This window comes from Nannobrachium achirus (genome assembly GCF_963921795.1).
Source record: "Nannobrachium achirus genome assembly, chromosome: 24".
In the NCBI taxonomy this organism is placed as follows: domain Eukaryota; kingdom Metazoa; phylum Chordata; class Actinopteri; order Myctophiformes; family Myctophidae; genus Nannobrachium; species Nannobrachium achirus.
In genome coordinates, this window is record NC_137831.1 from 3,544,313 (window position 1) to 3,572,146 (window position 27,834).

The 27,834-nt window shown below is 40.5% G+C and overlaps 1 protein-coding gene across 1 annotated transcript; it reads left to right on the plus strand.

Annotated features, from left to right (window-relative positions):
* LOC308309378 (protein NLRC3-like) lies at window positions 1-27,834 on the plus strand (the record flags this gene model as incomplete). Its single annotated transcript, XM_080754926.1, has 7 exons — window positions 1-79; window positions 7,865-9,620; window positions 10,968-11,141; window positions 12,045-12,218; window positions 12,912-12,964; window positions 27,308-27,469; window positions 27,755-27,834. The coding sequence occupies 7 exons, from the start codon at window positions 1-3 to the stop codon at window positions 27,832-27,834; spliced, it is 2,478 nt and encodes an 825-aa protein (XP_080611052.1).

The following is a 27,834-nucleotide window of genomic DNA, read 5'->3' on the forward strand; positions in this document are numbered from 1 at the left end:
ATGGAGTTCCGAACCGTGGAGGACAAGGTAGCGGTGCTGCGCCGTAACAAGAACCTGAGGGACAACGAGCTGTTTAACCGTGTTTATATTCACGCTGCTAAAGCCAACAGGTTCTCACCCCTAAAGCGTCATACAACCGACGCGTTGTGAAGTACTGTACTGCGTCGGACGATAGACGCTTTGGGAGGTAACTGCCCAACCACCAAACAGTGACACTGACACTTTTAAAACACGGAATCTCATAATAGTCCAGTGGAATATAAATGGGTGGACGGTGTGGAACAGTGAACTTAGGGAATTGATATTATTTGATCATAGCCCTGTTATTATTTCACTGAATGAAACACATCTAAAACTAAACAAAGTTATTGAGTTACAGGGTTATTCTTGGTTTGGTCAAAAACGACCCATGCACCCAAAGAAGTTAACACTTGGGTGACTGAAAATTAAAAACTACCACTCCGCCTGCAATTATCGTTCATTTTGACCGTTAAATTTTCTGCCTTTTGGCCCAGGAGCGCAACACCTCCTCCCCCTGCTGCCAGCGGGGGTTCTATTGTCTTCCGAATGTGAATTAGCATTTCAATTGACCTCTCAAATACTCTCGCTTGACGCTTTCAATGTTAACTTCATGGTTTAGCAGAAAAAACAGGCTTGGGAAAATGACACTATATAAACGCTAAGGATTTTATTCCTGTTATTTGAATAGTTATACAAAAGTTTGAGAACCCCCTGGATTAGACACGGGACAACAAGCTCACCAAAGCCACGCAGTTTGTGAGCTTATAAACATTTGTTTGTTAACCTAATCCATTATGTAAAATAATGTCCCGACATTAATATGCCTTGCGCTGTATATTGCGCTGTGGCACAAGGAAAATAAATCACCAAGCAACAATAAAAATAAATGGTATGGAGATAGAAAGAGTAAAGGAAAATAAGTTCTTGGGGGTAATGATTGATGATAAACTATGCTGGAAATCACATATAAATAATGTAAAATTAAAAATATCTAAAATTATAGCAATATTATATAAAACCAAATATATCCTCTGCCAAAAATCATTGTTTTTGCTTTATTGTTCACTCTTAGTTCCATACATCACGTATTGTGTGGAAATATGGGGTAACACCTATAAAACTAATACCAACCCTATTTTTCTACTGCAGAAGAGAGCTATAAGAATAATAAATAGATCTGATTACTATGAACCAACTAATAAACTATTTATTAAATATAACATCATGAAATTCTATGACATAGTTGATCAGAAAACAGTCTTATTAGCATTCAAAGCACAGCTTAAATCACTGCCATTCTGCATTCAGAAATTGTTCCAAATCAAAGAAACCAAGTATGAGCTGAGGGCCAAAAGCTTGTTTGAAATGGAGACTCCTAGAACAAACATTAAGAAGAGATGTACATCATTTAGAGCACGAGAAATATGGAATAATTGTCAAAATGACCTTAAAATGTGTAGTTCTATTTACCTGTTCAAGAAAAACTTTAAAGATAATGTAGTAAATATGTATAAAACTGTTTTGTAAAAGATGAAATATTATATTAATGCGAGAAACGCAAATTGTTAGATTTTTTTTCTTTTGTTTTTTGTGTTGTTTTGTTATAACATTACAATGACTTTGTTTATGATTTAAGAATTTAAAATTATAGAAAGGACAAAAAGGGTAGGCACTATAAGCTTCGGCTTCTGCCTAGTCCTTTTCGGTTGAATTATTGTTTATTTTTTTATTTTGTGTTGTTATTGTTTTTACAATGATTTTAACCTTGAACCGAAATAAAAACCATTCATTCATTCATTCATATATAGGAACGAACGCATGCATGGTTCGATCGTGGACGTGGCATAAAAAAGTATAAAAATAAAGACGTGGAGAGAGAGGCAGGTTCCTTTCATGTGGGAGAAAGAGAGAGACGGGACAACAAGCTCATCAAAGTCACACAGTTTGTGAGCTTATTAGTTTGGTAATGTTAACTGAATCCATATGATATCCATTATGTAAAAGAATTACGCTTTTATTTGTCCCCACAGTGTGAGAGAGATGTAACTCCTGTGAGCGTAAAATGAGACCAAATGGACCCGTACGGTTCCATTTGGCTTAGTTTTGTTCATTGACAATATAGGGTATTTTGTTACACAAATAGCCAATCTTCTACAAGCTCACAACGCCATACGAAGCAAAGTGAAAGAATTACGCCTTCATATGTCCCGATTTTCATTCGTATTAGCTATTATTAGACAACTCACAAAACCAGCCAATGAATCATGTGTAGGTAATGTGATGTCCCGACATCACGCATGCATGCAGGGAGGGAGGGGAAAGAGAAAGAAAGAGAGCGCTCTCGATAGTTTAATATATATAATAAAATAAGGTTCCATTTGTGCAAACTTCACTCTGTAAAATGTTCACGTAGTGTCTTTTGCTTAGGCAGATAACAATGAAAAGCAAATGATTATCCATTAGAAATTAAACGTGCAGGACACAAGTGTCGGGTGCCTATACTGTTTGATCGGCACCCATGTCACCGTGACATGCGTGCGCGTCTAAAAGCCGTCTCCACTCGGACAGAACAGGCTGACTGCACCGGGAGACACAGCGTGTGCCGTGTAGGCCTATACAAGCTATTCATTTCGTCCGATAAATTATAGATCACCCAGTTGTTCTTTCTATGTATTATTAGCTGAAATGATGCTTAGCTTTTAGAAACACGCTGTGCAGTGGCAGCAGCGTCACACTTCTCCCGGTCAGCAAGAGCTTCATCTCCCCGCAAATGATTGCTCCTGCACGGCTAAAATAATAATAGGCCTACATTATATACACCATAGCGATTCTCATAATTAATATTATATTGATACTATGAAATAAAACATTTCCAGGTAGTGGTTCTAATGTCTTTGCTAAGCTGACAGTGAAATGCAAATGATCCATTACCTTGAACAAAGGCGCACTCCGGGAGCGCTAAAGGTGTGAATTCTCTTAGGAGGGGGAGAACTGGGGGAGAGCGGTCTTTTCTGCCGATAATTACTGTCAGAGTGGTATAATTGTATTTTATTTCATAATTAGGAAACGTTTCAGAAGGGGAAAAAAAACGAGAACATATATCTTGAGTATTTAGGAAAAGTCATGGAAGGGGAAATTTCTGAGACCTTCACGGGGATAGTTATTGCACTTTGAAATCTCAAAATCGGCCTAAGGGACCGGTTAGTCACCCGTGTGTTAAAGGATCGGGTGGTGTTGGTTTTTTTGTGAAGAATATATTATTTGAGAATTATGAAATTAAAATAAAGGATAAATCAGTGGAAGGAATACTTTCACTGCAATTTAAGGATAGAGTTTCTGGCTACTGTTTTGTTATTTTCTCCTGCTATTTACCTCCAGAAGGATCAACTAGATCAACTGATTCTAATTCTCTCTATGGATCTTTAATGGTGCAGATGTTTACACTGGCTGATGTAGATGCTATCTATTTGTGTGGGGACTTAAATGGCCGCATTGGTAACCTTGATGACTTTATTAATGAAGTGGATAATATTCCTAACAGGCTTAGTTTAGACAGCACCATTAATAGTTATGGGGAAATATTAATTGAGTTTTTGAGAGATGTTAAGGCTTGTGTACTCAATGGTAGAATGCCTGTGGGCAATGACAACTTCACTTCAGTCCCAGTTAAAGGTAAAGCAGTAGTGGATTATATTATTGTTCCTCATGAAGGTTTAAATAATTGTGTTTCATTTCATGTTTTCACCCCAAATGAGTTAATGGAGAGAGTAGGGGGTGAGGGTTTCTCTCTATTGGGTGATAGGTGTAAATTACCTGAGCATTCTTTACTAAAGTTAACATTTCAAGTGAGACCATATTTTGTTAATGAAGATTCACATCCGCAGCATCCTACAAATGTATTACCAAGACGACCACCTGAGTCGCTTCTAGTCAATACAACACTATATTGTTGGATCTAACTGAGCAACTTAGTGGTATAATGTTTAGTCAAAATGACTTTGATGCTTGGTATGATAAACTTTGGAGTTGTATTTATACAGCGTTACAAAATTCCAAGCAGAAAGGATCAAAAAAAGAGTTCAGAAAATCTTACAAACCCTATTGGAATCGAGACCTTCAGTCTTTATGGGACAATGTAAGATTAGCAGAGAGAGAATTTCTAAGATGTCAAAATAAAAACCTGAGAGAAGGACTGAAGAAAAAGCAAACTGAATTTGACAAGAGGATACGTCACTTACTGTTAAGCGTGACTTTAATAGAGGTCTTTCTTTGCAAATTGATTATTTACAAACCCATAATCCCCAACAGTTTTGGAGAGAAATAAATAAACTGGGACCAAGAAAATCTAAGCAAATACCCATGGAGGTAAGACTTGAAAATGGGTAGTATAGCTCAGTGTTAGGGGTTCTTTTGAAAAAAATGGGAAGAGGATTTTGCTAATTTGTTTTCTGGTTGCAATAATTCATTTGATGAAACGTTTTTGAAAGAAATAATTTGAAGGAAACTTTTTGGGAGTTCATAAATTAACGCCAGTGTTAGCAATTAACGGGATATGGGATGGGAACCTCCAAGCATCAGACACAAATGTCAAATGATTCGGCTATGGAATAGATTAGTGAAGATGTCTGACCAGAGACTTACAAAAAAGATTTTTAACTGGGATCTTAGATCTGGTCAATCCTGGACAAAGGAATTAAGATCTTTGTTCTATTCTAACAGGTTGTTTTTTATTTACCAAAACAAGTTACTTTGTGATGTTCATGAGATTAGAAATAACATTTTTTACAGGTATAAAGAAAAGTGGCGTAGTGATATTTGGTCTAAACCCAAGTTGCGAACTTACTGTCTCATAAAGGACATAGTATACTAAACACTGTAGAACCTTATGTGATGTATAATTTAAGTAAAAGACAACGATCTTTGTGTGCACAAATACGGTCTGGAACACTACCATTAGCTCTGGAGACAGGCAGATTCAATGCCACCCCAGAGAGATGTTGTTTGTTTTGCAAACTTGGGGAAATTGAAAATGAGGTTCACCTTTTGTTTTATTGTCCTAAATATGGTGACATAAGAGAGGTATTTGTTAATAAGATGTTCTATCTGTAATGACTTCCTTGACTTAGACGATTATGAAAAACTTGAGATATGTTTTGCCAAAGGAGCATTTATTGTGTCAGATTTTATTTGTCAAGCTTGGGGGAGGAGACAAGATACTCTGTATAACTGAAAATGTATGACAAAAAAATGGATGTATGACTATTGTAAAACATAAATTTGAAATGGTGTCTTATAAACCCATGAGGGTTGGGCACTCTGTGTGCAGGACACGAAAATAAACGAATCAATCAATCAATCAATCAAATCAATCAAATATACAGACCTCCCGATCAGAGTGATTTCTATGATTTGCTTGCTTAGCGAAGGTGAATCGTGTAGAAAACATCTTATAGAAAGGGTCACTTTTCCCAAAATCTTAACCCCAAAGGCAAATCTTGTTAATTTATGACATACATGTTTTCTAAGGGTATTAAGGGTTGCTGAATTCAAATCTGCTGTATGTCAAGCTAATAAATGGGCGCTAAGCCCTCAAAACGGGCCATTTAAAGAATGCGGCCACAACTATGCTTAAACATAATAAAACACATGTTTTCGGGAAGGGAGAAGAGTCTTGGACGTGTGGAGTGTTGTCCAGGGTGTTTTAGGAAGAAATATCTAAGACAACAATTAAGAAAAAGGACTCTAAATTGGTCCAATGAGGTCACTTCCATCTTGCAAGTGGCTACGGCAAGCATGTCAAACGTTATGGCAACAAATCAGGCTCAATCACCAATCAGAAAAGGGGACTGAGCCAAGTTAAAGCAATAAAAGAAAAGGACTCTGAAACACCACAATGTTTACTATTTTTCATACATGTCAGCTGTTCCTCATCCAGAGAAGACCATGGCTTCCACTCACATAGATGCTCTACAGGTTGGTTCACTGGCAACTCAAAATAAGGTGTAATTGTTACAATTATTGCATATGGAAACAAAACAATATTCCTGCTACTCATTTCTACAGGGCTCATCTGTGAACATATTGGTCACCAACAAGGTGAAACTTGTCGAGTGGTTCAGCTCAGATCTCCACATTATCCAGCACGCACATTCTGATGGAGTTCTTGATACAAGAGTTTATAGACAACTGACAACTACACCAAAGTTGACTGCAGAAGAGGCCTGTACTCAACTTATTGACACCATGATTGATAAAGGGGAGGCAACTTCTGCTCAGTTCCTTCAACTTCTCAAAAAAACAGAGATCCTCGACACGTATCCACAACTAAAGGAATGGGATGCTTCTATTGTGCTGCAAGGTATGTTGACTGCATAATGAAAGGTTTAGATTGTGTCTCAGTTATGAAAATAGACATCTTATTTGGTCAGCTGTTGCAGCTTGAGCTTGCAACATTACACTAATTACCTTAATAAACCTTAATAAAATGAAAATGAAAAAGAACATGAAAATGAGAACACTGCAATAAAGGCTGTCACTTCTCTCTTCCACATAGACTGTGCGTGCGTGCGTGCGTGCGTGCGTGCGTGCGCGCGTGTATACAGTATGTATTATGCATGTAGTTATCCTTTTAGCATTATAGTATAACTGCACCGCTGTATTTTTTGCAAACTGTTTATGAAGTATTCCCTTCCTTATCCTCCTCTATTTATGCAGGACCTGTTCTTTCACCAAAAGAAACAGCTAACAATGGTGAGTTATGAAATTATATTCAGAGTTGTTTTACTAATAATAATAATTCTAATTTAAACAAAGTTCATCAACTTAAGTCACAAATTTAACACTATTGGAGAGCAGTAAGAAAACCTTTATTTTTCAACAGAAGTTTGGTGTCTTTTGCCCGATGTGCCATTTGTTTCCCATCCTGATTACAAAAAGAAAAAGAAAACAAGAACTCAATGTAGTTTATATTCCAGCCTATGTTATTTGAAAACCCTGAATGGGCATTATGTTTCAGGGATCTCATACCCTTTATATTAGAGTGACAAAGTCTTGTCTTCTAGCATATAGCTCCTTAACGCCACATAAGGATAGCTAGTTTCTACACCAGGGGTTTTCATTGTGGGTGACGGGGTACCCTGGGGTGCCGTGACGGCAGTCCAGGGGTGCCGCAAGATAATTTGATAGTATATATATAGGCCTATTTTGTATAATTTTAAACTTGAAGTATAAAGTTATTTTCAGTTACCAAAATGGCTATTATCTAAACATTTTCCTCGCGACATAATCTCTGGGAGAATTATTGCAAAAAATGCCCTTATGTTTCCCCTTTTATGGAGGTGAATTAATTTTAATGTACAACGCAAATTCTGATTTACTCAATTAAACACAAATTCATTCAGATGTTGTCTTAAAATTATTAATAACAAGAAATCTAACAATTTGTATTAAAAAAATAGTTAGATCATACTGTTATGCTAAAGATAATATTAGAATATGGCATAAATATAAGGTGCTAGGAGTGACGATTATGAATATAATGTAGCTGTGCCTCAGAGGAAATTAATATTTATAGGGGTGCCCTGAGCCAAAAAGGTTTGGGACCCTAACCCTGAATGGGCATTATATGTTTCAGGGATCTCCTATCCGTTATATTAGAGTAGCAAAGTCTTGTCTTCTAGCATACAGCTCCTTAACGCCACATAAGGTTACTTAGACACTTAGTTTCTACCCTATCTGCTCCATGGGGCTGAATGGTTCCATGATAATGGCATCTCTAAACATGTTTACACCACATTCACCATGACATGAACTTACTGATGTCCTCTAATCTTTGGTCGTTTAGAAACTCTTGCTCTTCGACTACAACAACAACTCAAGTCCAATCTGAGGAAGAAGAGGAAGAAGGAGGAAGGAAATCATATCTTCATAAAGCCAGAGCTCTGCATCACAGAGAGACAGAGTGGAGAGGGCAGTAATCAACATGAGGTCAGACAGATTGAAACAGCATTCAATAAACAAACCGGACAGGAAACACCAATCCAATTTGAAGACATCTTTAAACCTTTATCTGGACAAGACCCAATCAGAACAGTGATGACGAAGGGGGTGGCTGGAATTGGTAAAACAGACCTAACTCAGAAGTACATTCACAACTGGGTGGAAGACAAAGGCAACCAGGATATCAATTTCATCTTCCCATTCACTTTCCGAGATCTGAATTCATTGAAGAAGGACTGCAGCTTTGAGGAACTTGTTAATACCACCTTTGACATTAAGGAAGCAGGAATATGTAGCATCAAAGAGTCCAACATTGATATCATCTTGGATGGTTTAGATGAGTTTCGGCGATCTCTTGATTTCCAGAACAATGAGGTCTTGACTGATGTGACAAAGCCGGCCTCAGTGGATGCTTTGTTGACAAGTCTCATCAAGAGAACGCTGCTTCCTTCTGCTCGCATCTGGATAACCACACGACCTGCGGCCGCTGATCAGATCCCTATAGATTATGTTGACAGGGTGTCAGAGCTAAAAGGGTTTACTGACCCACAAAAAGATGAATACTTCATGAAGGCATTCAGTGATGAGCACCAGGCCAGAACGATCACCTCGCACATCCAGACATCACGAAGCCTCCACATCATGTGCTACATCCCTGTTTTCTGTTGGATCACTGCTACAGTTCTCTTGGACATGTTGAAAACAGAGGTGATTGGTGCCCTGCCAAAGGCCCTGACTGAGATGTACATCCACTTCATGGTCTTTCAATTCAAACAGAAGAATGTCAAGTATCATGACGGAGCTCAGACAAAGTCTATTTGGAATGCAAAGAATAATAAGATCATCATGTCTCTTGGAAAACTGGCTTTTGAACAGTTAGAGAAAGGCAACCTGAACTTTGATGAATCAGACTTGGAGGAGTGTGGCATCGATATCAAAGATGCATCAGTGTACTCAGGATTGTTCACACAGATCTTTAAAGAGATACGTGGGGTGTACAAGGACGTGGTGTTCTGCTTTGTCCATCTGAGTGTACAAGAATTTATGGCTGCTCTTTATGTCTACCTCTCATTTGTCAATGAAGGCGTCAACTTACTGTCAACTTCCAAGTGGTTCAATCCATTTAGAGACAAGTCTAACATAAATCACCTTTACCAGAGTGCTGTAGACAAGGCCTTAGAGAGTCCAAATGGACACCTTGACTTGTTCCTCCGTTTCCTCCTGGGCCTCTCATCGGAGACCAATCAGACTCTATTACATGGTATGATGAAAAAGACAGGTAAAAAGCCACAAACCAATCAGAAAACAGTGAATTACATCAAGAAGAAGATCAAGGAGAATCCCTCTCCAGAGAAAAGCATCAATCTGTTCCACTGTCTGAACGAGCTGAATGATCATTCTCTAGAGAAAGAGATCCAAGAGAACCTGAGCTCAGGAAGTCTCTCCACAAAAAAACTCTCTCCTGCTCAGTGGTCAGCTCTGGTCTTCATGTTGCTGTCATCAGAAAAGGAGCTGGACGTGTTTGACCTGAAGAAATACTCTGGTTCAGAAGAGGCTCTTCTGAGGCTCCTGCCGGTGGTCAAAGCCTCTAAAAGAGCTCTGTAAGTGTAACCAGATGCATTTATTATTTCATCCATATCTTACATGGAAAACATGTAAGAATTTAAGATTTTTCTTTGTTTCTTTGAATGTTTGTTTGTTTGTTTGTTTTCTTCCCAGGCTGAGTGGTTGTAACCTCTCAGAGAGATGCTGCAAGATGTTATCAACGGTTCTGAGCTCCAGCTCCTCTAGGCTAAAAGAATTGGACTTGAGTAACAATAATTTGCTCGATTCAGGAGTAAAACTAATCGCTGATGGACTGGGAAGTTCACAATGTAGCCTAGAGACTCTCAGGTCAGTATTACTGAACATTTTCAACAGATTCTCCCACATGCACGCAATGTTGAGCAGAGAGTCACAACTCACAAGAACATTCTTCAAAAATGCATTAATCCACGCCTGGGTGGCATAGTGTTAAAGTTCCTGCCCACCACCATGAAAGGTTGTGGTTTCGAATCCCCATGGTGCCACCGGCTATGTTGGGCGTCAGTGCGAACAATTGACCCGTGTTCGGGGGAGGGTAGCCGGACGGGGAGGGTGATACTAGCCTGGCTCCAGCCAATAGACCCGCCCACTCTCTGAGTGGACTGTTTCTCTTGGTCTGGATGTGTCTTATGACACGTCTCTTGATACGGTAGGATGAAGGCTCTACGTCCTCCCGGTGGGGGCTCCTCACTGGCAATGTGAGTCAGTAGGATAGAACAGCAGTGACAACACATAAATGTGTGTGGGGAGGAAACCATTGGTACAATGACTAAAATTGGGGCAAAAAAGGGGTGCAAATAATTGTCTAAAAACCCTCTGGGACTCAAATAAAAGAAAGTGTTAATCCCATTGCTGCAATCCTGAAATACCTAGCTATCATTCACCTAAACATTAGAGCTGAAATCAGTGTATAAATAATATACACATACCGGTACGTAGATACAAACTTAAATTCGCCAAAGCTGAGTGGCTATAGAGGCTGTCTGGTAATCAGAAGGTCCTCGGTTCGCCACACAGTGCATGTCAAAGAGTCCCTGAGCAACCACTTGACCTGGCTGCTGTAATAATAGTGTGTGTGCGTGCGTGCGTGCGTGCGTGTGAGAAGAGGTGGTGTTGGTCTGAGTTTGTTCCATCCTCGTCAAAAATGCCATCTCTACCCATGAAACAAACCTTCACATTGCCATGTTATTTGTGTGCCACTGATACTACATAGTATGACTTAAATGCACAGGCTTCAGGGGGCTATTCTGTGGTTGCAAAACCTTAAAGAGAGTTCCGTAGGTGAACTGGATACATTTAACATAATAATCCCCTTATATTTCATGAAAGTAAATGCATTATTATTTTAACTTATGTGTCTTCAGGCTGAGTGGCTGTAACCTATCAGATAGATGCTGTGAGGTGTTATCATCCGTCATCAGTGCCAACCCCTCCAGCCTGAGGGAATTGGACCTCAGTAACAACAATCTACAGGATTTGGGAGTCCAGCAACTCTCTGTTGGACTGGGGAGTCCACACTGTTTACTGGAGATCCTCAGGTCAGTATTCCTGAACCGTTTCAACCAATTTCAATTCTGGTTCATGTGCATATAAGCATGTGTAAAAGTTTTAAAACAAAAAAACGAAGTGATCGAGGATTCCCCCCAGGAATCCGCGATCGCGGAAATTATCAAGGAATTCTCGGCAACCCGCGGAATTCGCGGCCAGTCGCCGATGTTTCTGCCGTCCACGGAATAACAGTCACAAGTGCCGGCAGAGGGGCGGGAGTAGTTATTTTACTACATACGTTCTCATTCCGTCACAATTGTCTAAACACCGTTTAAATCCTGATGAAAGGCCTGCCCCCAAGAAAATCTCCTATCAAAGTATTTCATGAGATCCACAGACACTCTGGAACTGCTGCCAGTCAAGTGACTACTAGCCAATCACAGCGAGTCTTTTCCGTGATTTATCAATTCATCCATTTCCTGATATTGCACGGCTGTGCGGCTCAGCTGTTCTTATAGGCTGCGTGCGTAAAGACCCGCCCCCACCTGCCTCTGATTGGCCTACCAACGTCCCTTTGTGTGACGAACGTGGAAGCGATGCACACGGATTCCATTGGTCCCCCGATGCATATGCACCAGAGCCGAAGGAGGCATCTACCTTTCTATGTCTATGACTAGCACTAGTAAGCAGGAACGTAGATAAACTTGGGTAATGTAGGCACAGACGTTGGCTGCTATGTTTGTGCTTGTGTCCAAAGTGGCCACTGATATCCGAAACTGCATAGTATGACTTTAATGCGCAGGCTGCAGGAGGCTCCTCTGAGGCTGCTGCCAGTGGCCAAAACCTTAAATACAACTCTGTAGGTGAACTGATACCTGGATACTTTTAACATAATAATGAGCTTATATTTCAAGAAAGTAAATGCATTCATTTTTTAACTTGTGTGTCTTCAGGCTGAGTGGCTGTAACCTATCAGAGAGATGCTGTGAGGTGTTATCATCCGTCATCAGTGCCAACTCCTCCAGCTTGAGGGAATTGGACCTCAGTAACAACAATCTACAGGATTTGGGAGTCCAGCAACTCTCTGTTGGACTGGGGAGTCCACACTGTTTACTGGAGATCCTCAGGTCAGTATTCCTGAACCGTTTAGAGCAGGGTGGGCAGCATTTATTTCCAGACGGGGGGGGGACGGGGACGGACAAAAAAGGGGTACAAATAATTGTCAAAAAACCCTCTGGGACTCAAATAAAAGAAAGTGTTAATCCCACTGCTGCAATCCTGAAATACCTAGCTATCATTCACCTAAACATAAGAGCTGAAATCAGTGTATAAACAATATACACATACGTAGATACAAACTTAAATTCACCATAGCTGAGTGGCTATAGAGGCTGTCTGGTCATCAGAAGGTCCTCGGTTCTTCACAGTGCATGTCAATGAGTCCCTGAGCAACCACTTGACCTGGCTGCTGTAATAATTGTGTGTGTGTGTGTGTGTGTGTGTGTGTGTGTGTGTGTGTGTGTGCGTGCGTGCGTGCGTGTGTTTGTGTAGGTTGTCAGGCTGCATGGTCTCAGAAGTAGGCTGTTCTTATCTGGTCTCAGCTCTGAGATTAAACTCCCATCTCAAAGTACTGGATTTGAGCTTCAACCATCCAGGAGACGGAGTGGAGCTCCTCTCTGCTCTACCACTGGAGAGACTGAGGTATGGACAGAACTGTAATTGTGTTCTTCATGGTTTAGAGTAAGGAGATCATATGGTAATGCTGTTTCTATTATTGAATGGAATTTGTAGACCTTACGCTGTGTCTCCTCCACCCACAGTGTCGACCATGGTGGTGATTGCCTGCTGCAACCTGCAGGTCCGAGGAAGTTGTGTAAGTGTGAATTCTGTTTCATTCATTAAATCAAAGTATCACGCATCCAGCTATGTGGATGAACAGTTAGTATACATAGCAGCATGTGACATTCACTCATTCACATCCTTCTGTGAATGAACAGGATAATCACTCTAAGTTGAGGTGTTTTCAATCCCAAAGAAACAGATAAGGTTGTAACAGATCAAACATCCATTCTGGAGTTCTGATTCGGCCTTCCGTGGTCCATGTTGTACTTTTTACTCCACTACAATTATTTAACAGCTTGCTGATTTGTGTGTGCATCTGCTTGTGTAAAATGAGTCTCTAAGTAAGTTAAGTAAAAGTATCAGTACCACACAAGCCCTGCATTCAACATTTTATTGAGTAAAAAGTACAGCATCAAAATATACCTATAAAAGTCTAAGTGACAAAAGTAAGGCACAAACGTCAGTTTAACTCCCCCCCCAAATTTTCAAAAATAGCAGATCTACAATCTTACAACGCAATGTGATGCAATGTGAGCTTGTATACTGTATCACCTATTTTACAATAATATGTATATAAAATAGGACTTAAGTGGTTAAAGTGTGTTATTTGTAGTGGTGTAAAAAGTATAATATTTGCCTCTGATTTGTCAAATGTAAAAAAAAAATGCAGATCTACAAGCTCACAACTTGTCGCAATGCAACATGTTGTGAGCTTGTAGATCTGCTATTTTCAAATAACAGTAACAGTATAAAATAGGGCTTAAGGCTCATTCCCACTGGACACGATAAAGATAACAATAACGATGTCTGCGTTCACATCAATTATGACGCTTTATCGTTGTGGTGTGGACGCTGCCATCCACTTCAATTGAAAACCATATTTTTTTATGACGCTCAGTGGGAAAGGGCCTTTAATCTTAGATATTAATGGTAATCCAAAGCTGTATACTGTAAGTAAAGTTTTCAAATAATTGTAGTGGAGTAAAAAATGCAATATAGTGGAGGCTCTAAGACACATTTTACTTCAAGTCATGATGCAAAGTTCCCCTTTGGTATGGAAGTACCTTAGGGCCATTGGAAAGAATTTATCCAAAGAGACAAGTTAGATCACCCTTCATTTTCTTTTTATAGCCAGCCGCCAACAATAAACCACTATTACACCAGACCCCAACTTTGCTTCTGTTAGAGCTATAATAATAATATTGGTGTCAAAGTGTACATTTTTGGGGTCTAGGAATTCAACTAAACAGGTTTCAATGCAAAAAAAAACAATACTTCACTAATTAACATGACAGCGGGGGGTAAAATATGCAAATTTCATGAAAAAGAATACGTTTTAACAGGGTAACTTACCCCCCACCCCTCCCCCTAAACTTTGATTCACCTTTCCTTTGGTATGGAAGTACCTTGTGGCCATAGGAAACAGTTTATCCAAAGAGACAATTTAGATCACCCTTCATTTTCTATCTATAGCCATTTTAAAAATGGCCGCCAACAATAAACCACTATTACACCAGACCCCAACTTTGCTTCTGTTAGAGCTATAATAATATTATTGGTGTCAAAGTGTACATTTATGGGGTCTAGGAATTCAACTAAACAGGTTTCAATGCAAAAACCCCAATACTTCATTAATTAACAGGACAGCGGAGGGTAAAATATGCATATTTCATGACAATATAATATGTTTTAACAGGGTAACTTACCCCACCCCCCCTCCCCCTACACTTTGATTTACTTTTCCTGTGGTATGGAAGTACCTTAGGGCCATAGGAAAAAACAAATCCAAAGAGACAAGTTAGATCACCCTTCATTTTCTATTTATAGCCATTTAAAAAATGGCCGACGACAATAAACCACTATTACACCAGAACCCATAGCTACAATTATACAGTCTGTCTTGCACTTCCAATGGAGCACATCACTGCTTGGTGGCATGTGATCAAAGTAGCTTCCTTTGTGAAGGAAGAGGGAGAGTCGAGCATTAGGTCCTAATGTCATCCCCGGAAACGGGAGAGTGTTTTCTGCTGGTGTTTCAGTCCGAGTGTATCAAAGGGTGCGTTAGGAAATGTGCACTGAGTCTGGTTAGGGTTAGGGTTACGGTTAGTTTTAGGCATAGTTTTACTGAGGTTAGGGTTAGGATTAGGGTTGGGTTTAGGCACTCACTACACTGAGCACACACACCCGGTGCGCATTTCCGAACGCACCCTTTGATACGCTCGGACTGAAACACCAGCAGAAAACACTCTCCCCCCCGGAAACACCATACAGCTTCTGGAGAGATTTCTGGAGAATGGGTGTGTGGGTGGAGATCATCTCAGTGGTGGGGCTAGGGCCAGAGAGCAGCTGAAGAGGTAAGGTGAGTTCAGGCAAGGACTGCCGCACGGACTGTCTTCTTGCCCTTGCCAAAGACTGTGTTGCTCCCCATTAAAGCATGGAATGCTGGCAGTGCCATTGCCTTGGATGGTCCAAGACTGTGAGCAATGGCATGTGCTGGAATATACCTGGTAAGGGAAAAATTATCCAAAAGAAGGGGAATATCATAGACAAATTCGCTTCAGTCTGGGAGAACACCAGATCCCATCACCTAGAAAGCCGGTGATGAGCCTTGGAAATGTCTTCAACCGCACTCTGAATGACAGAGATTCCATCAAGGCAACCAGTGCTGACCTGGAGGGGGCTCCCTGGAAGATTCAAGGCCTGTGTTTACTAGCATGAAATGCACCCAAAAATACTCTGGCCTCTACTCATCTATGATGGCTGAATGAAGATGGCTGTGGCCGCAGCCTAAGCAAAATCAGGCTGTACAGGAAGACCAATAAACTCAGGCTCTGTTTCAGCTCAGTCAGGGAGGAGTTTGTGGCACGGGCACAGGAATATCTGCAGTACACATCCTGAGCACCCAGGTACCGTACATATCCTGAACATATCCTGAGCAGCTGCTCCAAGGCGCTGGGTGAGGCCTGAGGGCCGGTTTCTATTGAGGAACGACCAGGTCCTGAAATCCATCGCTTAAAGGACCAGGTCACCTCTGGGACAACCAGATCTTATTTTATTGTTGTGTGGGACTGAGTTATTTTTTGTGTTCAATCTGTGTTTTTAGATATTTTAGTATTTCAGCATGCTACAACTGGTAATCTGATGCAAAATGCATCATATGACCAGTTGTAGCATGCTGAAATACTAACATATCTAAAAACACAGATTGAACACAAAACATAATTCAGGATTGTGTTGATTGTGTCCGACACAACAATAAAATAAGATCTGGTTGTCCCAGAGGTGACCTGGTCCTTTAAGCAATCAGCAAGGGCATCAAGGGCATCCAATACTCCCAAGCCACAGCTAAGGCCATTCACTGTGTCAAGGAAGGGAAAAGGTCAGAGAAAACACCAAAGAACTGCTCTGCTGGTTTGCTCTCCACAGCCCGAGAGTGATGACAGTTGACCTGGAGAGGCAGCTGAAAATTCCACCACACATCTCCCTGTCCAGATTGAGACCTGACATCTAGCAGTCTGGAATTTGCCAGTCACTCCCTAAGCACAGCTACGCCACTGTGCATAACAGTTGCCAACAAAGAAGAGCCATAGGCAACATTGGGGATGCAGCAGAAAAGCCTCCAGATTAAGAGGGGAGAGCAGAGGGGACAGAAGCATGCCACTTGGATACATAACGAGGTCTGATCAGCTTCAGTCGGGTCGCCTGAGGAGGCTGACTCTTGCAGGACCCAAAACACCCAGTGACTCCAGGAAACAACACTGATGATCTGTCCAAGTTTGCATCAGTAAATGATTTGTTAACTGTTAATGAAATGTGATTAATTATTTCACCTCCATTTTGAAGGTAATGAGAAAACTATTGTTTTTTTGTTGTCTTGAAACCAATTTAATCTGATTATTTTACCCCAGAAATGATATCTCTATCAGAAGCAAAGATATAGGCTGTGTTGTATTGCTGTAAGTGTAAATGATGGCTGCCATTTTAAAAAAACGTGTATATTTCAGAAATGAAGGGTGATCTAATCTCTTTGGATAATTTATTTCCTATTACCCTAAGGTAGCCTACTTCATTGCCAAAGGGGGAGAAAAAGGAACTGCCCTGGAATTACCCTGTTAAAACTCATTTTTCTTAGCATATTTTACTCCTGTTGAAACATATTGTTTTGTGTAAGTTACCCTGTTAAAACGTATTATTTTTCATGAAATTTGCATATTTTACCCCCCGCTGTCATGTTAATTAGTGAAGTATTGGGTTTTTTGCATTGAAACCTGTTTAGTTGAATTCCTAGACCCCAAAAATGTACACTTTAACACCAATAATATTATTATAGCTCTAACAGAAGCAAAGTTGGGGTCTGGTGTAGTGGTTTATTGTTGGCGGCCATTTTTAAAATGGCTATAGATAGAAAATGAAGGGTGATCTAAATTGTCTCTTTGGATAAATTGTTTCCTATGGCCACAAGGTACTTCCATACCAAAGGAAAATTGAATCAAAGTTTAGGGGGAGGGGTGGGGGGTAAGGTACCCTGTTAAAACGTATTCTTTTTCATGAAATTTGCATATTTTACCCTCCGCTGTCATGTTAATTAGTGAAGTATTGGGTTTTTTGCATTGAAACCTGTTTAGTTGAATTCCTAGACCCCAAAAATGTACACTTTGACACCAATATTATTATTATAGCTCTAACAGAAGCAAAGTTGGGGTCTGGTGTAATAGTGGTTTATTGTTGGCGGCCATTTTTAAAATGGCTATAGATAGAAAATGAAGGGTGATCTAAATTGTCTCTTTGGATAAATTGTTTCCTATGGCCACAAGGTACTTCCATACCAAAGGAAAATTGAATCAAAGTTTAGGGGGAGGGGTGGGGGGGTAAGTTACCCTGTTAAAACGTATTCTTTTTCATGAAATTTGCATATTTTACCCCCCGCTGTCATGTTAATTAGTGAAGTATTGTTTTTTTTGCATTGAAACCTGTTTAGTTGAATTCCAAGACCCCAAAAATGTACACTTTGACACCAATATTATTATTATAGCTCTAACAGAAGCAAAGTTGGGGTCTGGTGTAATAGTGGTTTATTGTCGGCGGCCATTTTTAAAATGGCTATAGATAGAAAATGAAGGGTGATCTAAATTGTCTCTTTGGATAAATTCTTTCCTATGGCCCTAAGGTACTTCCATACCAAAGGAAAAGTGAATCAAAGTTTAGGGGGAGGGGTGGGGGGGTAAGTTACCATGTTAAAACGTGTTATTTTTCATGAAATTTGCATATTTTACCCCCCGCTGTCATGTTAATTAGTGAAGTATTGTTTTTTTTGCATTGACACATGTTTAGTTGAGTTCCTAGACCCCAAAAATGTACACTTTGACACCAATATTCTTATTATAGCTCTAACAGAAGCAAAGATATGGGGTCTGGTGTATTGGGGATTATTGTCGGCGGCCATTTTTAAAATGTCTATAAATAGAAAATGAAGGGTGATCTAACTTCTTTCCTATGGCCCTAAGGTACTTCCATACCAAAGGGGACCTTTGCATCATGACTTGAAGTTAACAGCTTATTTTTCGGGCTTAGAGCCTCCACTAATATTTGCTTCTGAGATGTAGTGGAGTAGAAGTACAACTGGAAACATGTAAAGTATAAGTAACAACTTAAGTACAGTACTTGTGTAGATGTACTTTGTTACTTAGCACAACTGACAACTTCAGCCCTATATGCTCATACTGTAAAACAATAGTGAAAATAGCAGATATACAAGCTTACAGCACATTGCGATGCAAAGCATTGTGAGCTTGTAGATCTGCTACTTTCATTAATTATTTAAGCTTGTAGATATGCTACTTCCACAAATTATTTAAACATTTTTGTGAAAACACAATAAAATCCTCAGTGTTAATTTATACACTTGTAAATCTGAGAATGTATTAGTGTAACCAAAATGACCAGCAATTTGTACACAAATAAACAGAAAAGGCATTTATTCAACATTATACTTGAGTTAAAGTACACGTGTATTGCATCAAAATATACTTACGGTCCAAAAGTAAAAGTACTCATTAGGAATGGCCTGGATTTAACTTTATTTTTTTAATCTGTCAGATGTTTTCAAAAATATCAGATCTACAAGTTCACAACGTGTCACGATGCGACGCATTGTGAGTGTAACCCTCTCTTTTGGGTCTGCTGATCTGAAGGAAGACACCCGTGTTGTCTCTGTTCACCCATTTATTGGAAGTAACTGGTGGGGACAGACAACATGTATGTCAAATCTCTGCATACAACTCTCTAGTACAATACTCCAGGTCCATTGCTCAGTGAGGAACCAGGAAGCCAATTATTTAAACACAAATAGTCTAATTACAATCTATACTATAATTTTGCGAATGTCTTTCTGTATGTCTGTCTGTCACAGCGTTTCTCCTCAGTGGCTGGAGCAATTGATAGCCATTAAACGGAAACGGGTATTTCTTACATTGATGCTCCTACATATAATCATGCAAGCACCAGTTACAGTTACTTTCCATCCCTCATATACTGTATGCACAGTGCACATCCCATAACCCACACACTGCACATCATTTTGGAGCTCATATATTTGAACGGGTAAGAGCTAGTTACAAATAATTTAAAAGAACAGGCACACTGTAAACAACAAACAGTAGCATTTAAATTAACATTGAAAACGTTTTTCATACATTAGAGTACAAAAACCCTCCCAACACACACCTGGTGGGGACAGACAACATGTGCATGTCAAATCTCTGCATACAACTCTCTAGTACAATACTCCAGGTCCTGTACACAAACACAAATAACATTCATTGATTACAGGCTAAATGCAGTGTGTCCAATGCTACAAGTCCACTTAATCAACTCCTACACATTCATGTGTTAAACAGTGTGTACATAGTACAGTTAATACCAAGAATAAGATACTTTATATTGTACAAATGGAGGAGAGTTGTAAATAGCAGCCTACCATTGCTCAGTGAGGAACCAGGAAGACAGAGCAAGGTCACGTGACCAGATTTGACCACTGTGAAACCTCCACCAGACTGACCAGAGAGGGTGCTGTTGTTCAATGAATTAGAGAAAATAGCAAGGGGTAGAATATCTAAACAGTACATTGTGTCTAGACAGTGTCAATTGGCTTTATTTTGTCGAACTTCATTCAAACATAAATACATGCTAAATGACTCCTGTTACATGAGCTTGTAGATCAATGTGTCGCATTGCAACATATTATGAGATCATCGATCTGCTTTGTTCACTATTTTTGATTAAAAAAATATACATATTTTTTTACAAATGTTGATAATTTGCCCAAAATAGGGATGTCAGGTTCAACCCATTAAAGCATCTGTTTTCATTTTAGATTTAGTCTTGGCTACCCTGCTAGAAAAACCAGCACAAGACCAGCAGTAAGACCAGCACCAGCACATGTTGTGTTTTACTGCTGGTCTGTGCTGGTCCCACCATCTAAACCAGCATGAACCAGCGCATGTTGTGTTTTACTGCTGGTCTGTGCTGGTCTGTGCTGGTGTGGTCAGGGACCCCCGGGGGACCCCCCTGAGAAGTGGGCCAGGTCTTTGCTGGTGTAATTTGCTCTTTGCTCTGGTGCTTGAATCCTGTTCTGATGCTCTGCTCCATGGGTATTTGACCATATTAGATTGTGACATTATTTTTGATATTGTGAGTGGGATTTGAACTTACTACCTCTGGCACTTCAGTCCTGCACTTATCCTCGGCGCCACTGGAACCTGTTAGTTAAAATGGGTGTTTGTCCCTATTTGTATATGACCAGCTTAGACCAGCACAGACCAGCACCAGCACAGACCAGCAGTAAAACACAACATGTGCTGGTTTGTGCTGGTGCTGGTCTATGCTGGTTTATGCTGGTTCATGCTGGTCTGTGCTGGTGCTGGTGCTGGTCTATGCTGGACCAGCACCAGCACCAGCACAGACCAGCAGTAAAACACAACATGTGCTGGTTTGTGCTGGTGCTGGTCTGTGCTGGTCTATGCTGGTTTATGCTGGTTCATGCTGGTCTGTGCTGGTGCTGGTGCTGGTCTATGCTGGACCAGCACCAGCACCAGCACAGACCAGCAGTAAAACACATGTGCTGGTTTGTGCTGGTGCTGGTCTGTGCTGGTCTATGCTGGTTTATGCTGGTTCATGCTGGTCTGTGCTGGTGCTGGTGCTGGTCTATGCTGGACCAGCACCAGCACCAGCACAGACCAGCAGTAAAACACAACAGGTGCTGGTTTGTGCTGGTACTGGTCTGTGCTGGTCTATGCTGGTTTATGCTGGTTCATGCTGGTCTGTGCTGGTGCTGGTCTGTGCTGGTGGACCAGCATGGGACCAGCACAGACCAGCATAGACCAGCACCAGCACCAGCACAGAACAGCGTGAACCAGCATAAACCAGCATAGACCAGCACAGACCAGCATGAAAATTGTGCTGGTCTGTGTTGGTTTTTCTAGCAGGGTACATAACCCTTAAAGGAGTAGTTCACCCCCAAAATGACTTTTTCTATTGATTACTCGCGCCATGTAGACTTGAGTTCAATAATTTTGAGTTTTTGTCGCATTCCTAAGACAATAATTTGATAACAATAAATGTACCCCCATTGATTTCGGATGGGTCTCCATCCGGAATCAATGGTTTGAAAATAGCAGATCTACAAGCTCACAACGTGTCCATCATGACACATTGTGAGCTTGTAGATCTTCTATTTTCAAATAGCCAAGGTATAAAATAGGGCTAAATTGGTTAATGTAGCCTATATGTTTTATAATGTCATAATTGATATCTTCAAAGTACCTGGCAAGGTACTGGCATTTCGGGTGGCACTTCGCTGGCATTTCGGCTGGCATCTCGCCTACCCTGACTCTCATTCCTGGGTAAGACCCTGATTAAACGATACAACTTATAAGCACACCATTCCTGATAAAAGCCGGTCGATTTGACATGATGGTGTGAGTGTGTGGCGCAAAAACTGTGGGCGGTGAAACGCGCCGAAAAAAAGTGTATCTAGAAAAAATAAAGTTTCCCCATAACTATAGTGTGTTGCCCTGTTAGGGCAACCACACTAATAAGCTAGCACTTCTGTCTGCTTTTCAGAATAAAAAACCTACAATGTTGCAATGATATTCCACAACTCAGTTATCATATTTATTTTAGCATTTTCTTAGTACAAAACAAAATATGTTTCTGTCTCTCTTTACTTATTCCACATTGTGGACATTTCTTTTTCAATATATGCTGGGCAGCATATAGCAACAGTACGTAACACCTACAAAGGATAGCCAAATGATGTCTGTCACGTCAACATAAAAGGGTCAGTATTAGGGATGGCCAACGGTTAACCGTTACCGTTTAACCGATAAGAAATTGGTTACCGGTAAACACTAACAGTTAATTTTGACCGATAAAAAAAGAAAAGCAACCCATGTGTCACACCAAACGCCCCATACACCAATGTCTATGCAACATCAACTCATCAACCATGCAACTATACGCGCTGCGGACACACATTTCTGGACACCAATGTCTGTGTAACATCCATGCATGCACTGCGAGTCTGCGAGTGCAACGCTAGATTTGGAATCGTACACGGCACGCTGACTTGTTCATCAGGACACAAATGCTCCGATTGGATTTTCCAAAACAGACCGTCACATTGAATCCAGTTTAAGAAGAGCTTACAACACAACTTTCTAATGTTACATGACGTGTGGAATGCTAAAGTGGATCGCTGAATATGAATGAAATGTTTAGCTGATGTTTCAACCATTCCAAAAGTCATACGATTGGAAGTTATTGCTCTACACAACAAACACAGAGGAGAGGGGGAAGTGCGAAGGGGGTCCGCTCAATGCGGACCCAGTCAGTAGCCCCGTTTACATGCACGCATCTAATCGTATTAAAAACAAGATTTTAGATAAACCCGATCTAATTCTGCATGTATACACCTAAATAAACCCGATCAAAACCAACACGATTTAAATTCTGATCGGATGCAGAGGGGTGGTCTAGACTTTTTTACGACCCGATCAAAAGGAAAATCCTTCCATGTATACACCTAACCCGATTAGAATGTGACATGTTCTTTCAGCGCAGGCTTCCTGGCCATTTATTGTGGCACTTTTTGTGATGTTTCACCACATCTATTAGTTTATAAACACATTTTTTAATCAATCTATAATGTGTAGCCTGCCTACGTTAGTGTGCGTGTTTGCGTGCGCTCACGCGAGTCCCAACTCTCCTGTCTCAATTGAGAAGAACCGTAGGCTAGAGATCTTCACGGGTCCAAAAAATGGTCCCGAAAACTAAATGGACCGTCAAATTTTGACCGATTCCGACCAGTTATGAAACAATAATCAAATTACAAAACCAAACCTGAGTGGCCCCGTAACGGTCTCGTCCGATTCCGTCCCGTTCCGACGTTCATTCTTTTTTTACAGACCGAAACCCGTGACATGTTGTCCCAAAATCCTTTTATTTCCGAGGTTCCGATAGACCCGACCATTTAATCATTATTAAAACCCTCTTTTATGTAACTCACTGCAGCCGTGCAGCGTGCTGTTAACTGATTGACAGGCAGAAGAAGGCTGCCAATAAGGAATCTATAATATTAAGATCTAAACAAAAGTCAGGGATAAATGAATACTTATAGGCTATTTTCTAACTACAGAGGTAAGTCATTTTCGGTTTGTTTGACATGTTTAACTTGTACGCGGTCGCGGGTGCCTTCTCATCAAAAAATAGCCGATCTACAAGCTCACAACGCGTCTCAAATCCTGGCAGCAGGCTACGCATCACGTTAAACTGATCCTAGACCAGCATTATCATCTCACTTACACAGCCATTCATTCATCTCGCGGCCTCACGGCTAACAGACCTGATCCTAGGTCAGCCTAAACACAGCACACACGAAACAGAACTCCAGTAGTTCGGTGAGAGAAAGATATTCTAGCGCGACTGGACGCTACGTCCTCGTTCATCTATACTCCTGTGCGTCTTTGCCCAGGTCAGATTGATCTGGCCACTAACTAATTGTCTTCTTGCGATCATAAATAGCCTAAGAAACCACCAGCAAAACATCCTATATTCTTCATCCGATAAATAATATTTAAAGGGGACTGGGGTAAGTGGATATAGCTAAGAGAGTCAATTTTAAAAGTATTACAGACTTTTTGTTTATTATCGTGAATGCACTTGTCCATGAAGCCATATGTTCTATGGGCCGTCGCCCGTCGGGAGCAAATATGGATTGTGACGTGATGATGATGATGATGATGATGATTATAATGATAATATAGGCCTAATACATACAGAACAACGCACATCCCCAATAATCTAATTAAAAGAGCATTGCAGCTTATTTTTTCACTTTGGTGGGGCTGTGTATTTGCATAGGCTCCATTATTATTACTATTATTATTAATGGATACAGGGAAATGCGATCTATTTAATCATTTGCGTCACAACACGATTTAAAAGTGGGCACATGTAAACACCAGATCGGATTGATCTCACCCCATGTAAACACTTGATCCAATACCTTCAATCGGGTTTATTTAGATCAGATTGGAATGAGGCTGTCATGTATACACAGCTAGTGTGAAGTAAGTGCGAGCGTCTGCTTCTGCTGACATTTCTAAAAGGGCCTTTTGGTGGACAATTCTCTTGAATGCAGCCTTCAGTTATGGTATGGAAAGGGGAAATGTGCATTTCTTTAATACCATAGTAAAAAAGAAAAATTCATTCATGGTCTGAAGAGGGCACTTTTTATAGACTGATAAAAGGGCAGGGGCTCAAGCCCCCTTTGTCTAAATGTGTGCACTTGCCTGGCGACAACCGCATCACAATCAAATTACAGACTTTTTATTTCAATCCCACTGTTTCTTTGCAAAAAACGAATTTCTTTTAGAAAACATTTGTATTCTTGTTTCTCCTAGTTTTATTGTTTTTAATGTGTAAATATGGCACTTTATTATGGGGAAAAACGGGTGTATTTTCCTTTTTTATATCGCTAAAACAGCGCATTTTTGAACACATGTCCTTAACGGTTAACAGTTAATTAACCTATAGGGCCTTACGGTCATCGGTTAAGAAAAATTCTCCATTTGGCCATCCCTAGTTAGTATTAATTTGGGGTCCTTGACACACAAAGGTTAGAAAACCACTAGCACACATAATGTATTTATTGAGAACAATAGGCCTACACATAAATATATCTCCTATCATGTAGCCTACACAAGAGCATAGAAGCTCTTGAGACAGACACTTAAAACCTGGATGAAAATAGCCGATCTACAAGCTTGTAGTAATCTAAATCTACAAGCTCACAACGCGTCCCATTGGTATGCACCAGTATCACACCAGTCCTCTGTCACTTTCACTGGCTCCCAGTCAAACAAATAACAGCTTTTGTTGTTTTTCTAAGTACTCAAAGACAAAATAGAGATATAATGGTACACATGGTTGTTGACGTGATGTGACAATGGATATAGTTCTAAACAGGACATGGGTGAAAATCAGCAGGGCGCCCCGAGGAATCGAACCCCGGTCCAAGAATGAACTCAGAGTGCCAACTACGCCTTATTGCTTTTTGACACCATACCACATGAGTAAATAGGTTCTACATCACATCAACAGAAATTGTACAACACAGTCCTGTGTTTACTGACTGACCTGTAATTAAAGACTGGCCATTCATATCTCAGATACAGTAATTTGGTTAGAACATACCTGCAATGCATAGCCTCAGGGGTGTCGCACCAAATTCTGGGCCCTGGGTACATGGATTCACTGCAGGGGGAGGGGTTTTAACCCATTTAGACTGGGAACACATTACTTTGTGCTTTAACTATTGAAAAACAGCAGATATACAAGCTCACAGCGCGACAATGAGTGCCTCGCTGCGACCTTGTAGATTGATTGAAGACTTTATTAGAAGTTTGCAAAGAAAAAAGTACAGTTACATGACGGTACAGTTCACTGGTACAAGGTCAACTAAAAGGAGATCCTAGTTAAGCACTTCATTTACACAAGAAACCATTGAAGTATCTCATAAAAATTGTGAACATTGTGCAAAACGTATGTTTCTATGTCAGTGGTGCTCAAATCTTTTCATGTGAAGGACCCCCAAATGATATGTATTTGGCTCAATATTTAGTTCCAGGGACCCCCCAGAAGCATTTTTTTAGTTACAAATGTTTGCTTAAAAAAATACATATATTCGGTGCCGCGCTGTGAGCTTCTGCTGTTTTTCAATCAAGCTAAAGTATAAAATAATTAAGGCCCCTCCACCTTGGGCCCTAGTAACTCAGTCCCACTCCCCCCAGTCATACTGTAGCTTTAGACATTATGCTCATATTATGATACTCCATGTTTTGTTAATGCAGCATTTTAGAATTTTAGACACTTTAAAACCTTTACATCAGCTGGTTGAAAATAGCCGATCTACAAGCTGGAAGATAGGCTGTTTAAAATAGAATAGCCTAATAGTGAACGTTTTGAAGTATTTGCATAACAATGTTCACTGAGACATACAGACAAGCCCCATCACCACACATGGATGTAAACTTCACGCCTTCATCCATGACAATAAACAAGCATTGTCATGTTAAATAGCCTAGCTGTCCTGTCAGGTTATAATGAATAAACATATACAAACTGAGCTGCTAGCTAGCTCCATCTAGCTAACTATCAGTCAGCCCTGTACAGCCCTGTACACATTCACATCAGATATCAGATGATCTAAAAACTAATCCTCTATAATCCCCATATATTAACAGGTTACCTGGCCATCAAAACGATTGGTTTGCCTATGTCAGAAATGACTAATTCATGCATAAATGAGACTTTAAACAGGCGATGCTAATACGCTAATTGTTTAGCCTTGGCTGTCATTGGATCAAAGATGTCCAAATACAATGAAATCAGGCATTCTAGACACAATAATACCTGTGTTTAGTGGCGTTGTGGCATTCTGTGTAAATCTAATGCACAACTGTACATACCTGTATATGACTCTGTTATCCTCTCTACATCCAAGTAGCCTGCTAGCTATCAGGCAGGGGCAGACTGAGTGACAGTCAGAAAATAATCCACATGCCATCAAAAAGATATAACAAATAAAAACGAAATGTTATTGGAGCCTAAACAGCACCTACAGACCATAATTATCTGTTGTTGGGGGTCTATAATGAATTAAGTTGCTAAGTACCCTCCCTGTCTGTCCAAAACAAACGGCTGGCTGGCTCCCCCCCGCAACGGTGACGATAAAACTGTAAACTCTATAAACAACAATAACAATATTGATGAGGTTTTAATTAGTTGTGATGTTTTGTCATGTGTTTTCTCACAGATTCCTGTTCACTCTCACTGGATGTGAACACAGTGAACAACAAGCTCTCCCTGTCAGAGGAGGACAGGAAGGTGACTTTAACAGGACAACACCAAGGTTACCCTGCTCATCCAGAGAGATTCACCTCTAGGCAGGTGTTGAGTAAAGAGAGTCTGTGTGAAGGTGGGAGGTCCTACTGGGAAGTGGAATGGAGTGGACTGACGGTCCGTATAGCAGTCTGTTATAAAGACATCACCAGACAGGGTAATGAGTCATTGTTTGGAGACAATAGCAAGTCATGGTGTTTATGTTGCTGGGGTGGAAGCTACACGTTCATACACAACAAAGTTCAGACTGCAGTGTCAGGAAGTTGTCCCTCCAGAGGCAGAGTGGGGGTGTACCTGGATCACAGTGCAGGGACTCTGTCATTTTACAGTGTTACTGACACCATAACCCTCCTCCATACAGTTCACACTACCTTCACACAACCTCTGTATGCAGGGATATATGTTTATGAAGCTACAGCAGAGCTGTGTAAGATGTGGTAG